The sequence below is a fragment of the Tyto alba genome, unplaced genomic scaffold (assembly GCF_018691265.1).
Source record: "Tyto alba isolate M040663 unplaced genomic scaffold, T.alba_DEE_v4.0 Super-Scaffold_17, whole genome shotgun sequence".
NCBI lineage: Eukaryota > Metazoa > Chordata > Aves > Strigiformes > Tytonidae > Tyto > Tyto alba.
The window spans coordinates 12,868,337-12,872,087 of NW_024881279.1; the positions used below are offsets into that span (position 1 = coordinate 12,868,337).

The 3,751-nt window shown below is 53.6% G+C and overlaps 1 protein-coding gene across 1 annotated transcript; it reads left to right on the forward strand.

Moving 5' to 3' along the window:
* Window positions 1-352: 352 nt before the first annotated feature.
* On the forward strand, window positions 353-3,098 carry DUSP1 (dual specificity phosphatase 1). Its single transcript, XM_033005380.2, has 4 exons — window positions 353-849; window positions 1,016-1,164; window positions 1,322-1,541; window positions 2,052-3,098. Exons 1-4 carry the CDS (start codon window positions 480-482, stop codon window positions 2,420-2,422), a joined length of 1,110 nt encoding a protein of 369 aa, XP_032861271.2. The 5' UTR covers window positions 353-479; the 3' UTR covers window positions 2,423-3,098.
* The last annotated feature ends 653 nt before the right edge of the window (window positions 3,099-3,751 follow it).

The window sequence follows — 3,751 nt, forward strand, 5'->3', positions numbered from 1 at the left end:
CCGAGTGTGTGTGTAGATGTGCGTGCAGATGTGTGAGTGTGCAGACGTCTGTGTGCAGATGTGTGCATGCACGTACCCACGCGTGTGCGGGTGCACCTGTGGGGGTGGTGGGGGTGCTGGTGCGTGTGTGTGTGGGGGGGGGTTGCTGTGCAGATGCTCCCTCAGCACCGCTCCCCTCCCTCTGCGCGGCCCCGCGGGCGCGCTCCCGCGGCCCCGCGGCATATGACGTCATGCCGGCGGGGCTGGGCGCGCCCGTGCTGGCGCGCCGCCAAGGTGACGTATTCGCGGGCGCCCACGTGACGCGGCCCCATTGAGAAAACGCCGGCCCGGCGGCGCGACCCTATATAAGGCGGGCGCGGGCGTGCGGGGCCGGGCTGAGGTGTGTGGAGCTGTGCTTGCGCGGGACAGCGGCACCTCCGATACCGGCCGCGCCTTCCTCCTTTCCTCCTCCTCCTTCCCCCTCCTCGGCCGGAGCCGCCATGGTGAACCTGCGGGTGTGCGCCCTGGAGTGCGAGGCGCTGCGGGGGCTGCTGCAGGAGCGCGCCGCGCAGTGCCTCGTCCTCGACTGCCGCTCCTTCTTCTCCTTCAACGCCGCGCACATCCGCGGCTCCTGCAACGTGCGGCTCAGCACCATCGTCCGCCGCCGCGCCAAGGGCGCCCTGGCCCTGGAGCACGTCGTCCCCAACGAGGAGCTCCGCGCCCGCCTGCGCCAGGGGCTGGTTCACACCGTGGTGCTGCTGGACGAGCGCAGCGCCGACCTGGAGCTGCCCAAGCGCGACAGCACGCTGCTGCTGGCCCTCGGCACCCTCTGCCGGGAAGCCCGCGGCGCCCGCATCTGCTTCCTCAAGGGTGAGTGGCCCCGGGATCCCCCCGGCCCCCGCCGCGGGGAGGGGAAGGGGGGGGGGACGGGGGGCGCAGCCGGCTCGGCAGCGCTGCCCGCGGGGCTCTGCTGGCCCCGACCCCGGCCGCGCAGCGCTCACCCGCCGCCTCTCTCTCCCCTCTGCCCCCCCCTCAGGAGGTTACGAAGCTTTCTCATCCGCCTGCTCCGAGCTCTGCACCAAGCCGGCAGCCCCCACCGGCCTCAGCCTGCCCCTCAGCGCCAGCAGCGCGCCCGGCAGCGCCGACTCGGGGTGCAGCTCCTGCGGCACCCCCCTCTACGACCAGGTGAGCGGGGACGGGGACGGGGGGCAGCTGCGGGGTTGTGTGCGGGACCTGGGACAAGAGGGCGAGGCAGCCTGGCACCTTCTGTGCGCCTGGAGGAGGGGAGGCTGGCTGCGAACCGCTGGGCAAAGGTAACCGGTTGCCCTCTTTTCTGTTTTAGGGTGGGCCAGTGGAAATCCTGCCGTTCCTCTACCTGGGCAGCGCTTACCATGCTTCCCGAAAAGACATGCTGGATGCTTTGGGGATCACAGCGTTAATCAACGTCTCTGCGAACTGCCCTAACCACTTTGAAGGGCACTACCAGTATAAAAGTATCCCTGTGGAGGACAACCACAAGGCAGATATCAGCTCCTGGTTTAACGAGGCAATTGATTTCATAGGTAAATGAGCTCTCTTTACAGTCTGTTCTTTTTCTGGGGTAAAGTACCTTGGGAAGTGATTTTTGGGCATTGTTTTCTCCAGTAAAACCTACATCTGTGGTTGGGGAGTTTCATTCAATTGAGGAGATATACTCGGGGAACACTTCCATTAATTTTATTCTACTCAGAGGACTAATCTTAGCTTCACAAAGCTGTTTGAAATCTTGAATCAAGAGGCATTGGTCTTGCAGAAAAGAGCTAGTGAATTTAAGCGGATCCGTATTAAAGTAATCTTGCAAGACTGCTAAAGTGACCTGGAGGAGCTATTAGTATAATTGGAATTGGAGCCCAGAATGAAAATAGCTAGACTGCTGGTTCCCTCAGGACAAAGGCTCTTTGTCTCAAAAGCACTGGTGCACCTATTAGGCTAAGGAAGGGATGGATTAAAGAAATGTAAAACAGCAGCTTGTGCTTTCCCACCTCTGGAAGCAGTGGGACTTGTTTGCTAACTGTGTATTTTAATTCTTTCAGACTCTGTTAAAAATGATGGAGGAAGGGTATTTGTGCACTGCCAGGCTGGCATTTCCCGGTCAGCAACCATCTGCCTTGCTTATCTCATGAGGACCAACAGAGTCAAACTGGATGAAGCCTTTGAGTTTGTGAAGCAGAGAAGAAGCATCATCTCCCCAAACTTCAGCTTCATGGGGCAGCTGCTTCAGTTTGAGTCGCAGGTTCTTGCCCCCAACTGCTCAGCAGAAGCTGGGAGCCCTGCTATGTCAGTGTTGGACAGAGGAGCATCGACCACCACTGTCTTTAACTTTCCAGTCTCCATCCCCGTTCATACCTCGTCCAGTGCTTTAAGCTATCTTCAGAGCCCCATCACCACTTCCCCGAGCTGCTGAAAAGTGGATGAAAATATGGTCACAACTCAGACTTACTGTCTCAGAAGTGCAATAACTACAGGGACAGGGTCATCAGTCACTTGTGTCTCGTGGGGAACCATCCATGCATCCCAGAACAATGTTGTCAATGGAGAGGAGCTTGCCCAATGCCAGAGAACTGGGTGTTACTGACTTCTGCTGACTTTTAAAGCCAGTATCTGGATGTCTACACAGAGATCAAAGGACACTGTCTCTTCCTGAGCTGTTCCTCCTTGTCTTCTGTCTGTCCTAAGCCTGCTCCATGTTTAGTAGCATGCTCACCAGTATTCCCATTCCTGGACACTTTGAGCAACACTGATGCTGTCCCCTTTTATATGACAGTCCTATTTATTTATTTTTACATTAGTGCATTGGGGTTTTTTGCCTTCACAAACCTAAAGTTTCATTTCTAGAGAAACCAAATACCTCAGTATTTTTTGGTACTGTAATCCTGTGTGTGTATATATGTCAGCTCTTCTTGTTTCCCAAGCACTGACGTGAAAGCACCAGGCGAGTGCTTTTTTGAGTTGCCAAGGGTTGTATGTTTGCCGATTTATTTATGATGTGAAATAATATATTTCTTCTTATGAAGACATAGTTTTGTTACATGATTATAACTTTTTTATACAAACAGAATAAATTATGATATTTCTATTGAGCTGGATGATATGTTCTTTAAAATCTTGCCTCTTACAGTTCCAAGACTGCTGTGGAAGCCCCCAAGTGAAGACCTGAAAGAGAAATTTGAATTTTCAACTCTGCTTACTTCAGATCTTGACTAAACTAGATGGGGAAAATGGGTTAGAACAAAATAATTGACTAGAAACTGCTGCTCTTTCTTAATCTGAACTTTTCTTTGTCCCATATAATTACATGCAGTGTCAGAGAGCCAAGGCTGGCTCCTCAGCTGTAAAGTGGATTTGGCTGCAGTGATGGCCACAGAACTGTAACAGTTTGAACCAACTGAGGCTTGGGCACAGGGCTACAGTGAATTTAAAATGGTCATTTTCCTAGGAAGGAGGAAGAAGCTTCCTTATTGCTTGTTTACCTTTAATGCTTAAAGGTTAAGTCTAAAAATTAGCCTGTCAGCAGCAGATCGTCAATGCTTGTGAGTTTGTGCCAAGGTGTTTTCTTTTTCTGTCCCACCGCCTTGGTTCCTTTTTGCAACTCAAACTGTCTCTGATGCCTGGAGTGAAGTGTGGGGCTTGCTGGGCTATCCCTGTAACTAAATAGGGGCATAACAAGATCAGGTAGCTAACAAGTCACTTTCTTACCCAGACCCAAATAAATTCTTTCCTCCTGCAGATCCTC

What these genes read in the sequence shown, in the direction of transcription:
- DUSP1 (XM_033005380.2), top strand. Translation starts at nt 480, where the DNA reads ATGGTGAACCTGCGGGTGTGCGCCCTGGAGTGCGAGGCGCTGCGGGGG. An exon ending in CCGCATCTGCTTCCTCAAGG is followed by an intron (nt 850 to 1,015) that starts GTGAGTGGCCCC and finishes CCCCCCCCTCAG; the next exon opens with GAGGTTACGAAGCTTTCTCA. An exon ending in GCACCCCCCTCTACGACCAG is followed by an intron (nt 1,165 to 1,321) that starts GTGAGCGGGGAC and finishes TTTCTGTTTTAG; the next exon opens with GGTGGGCCAGTGGAAATCCT.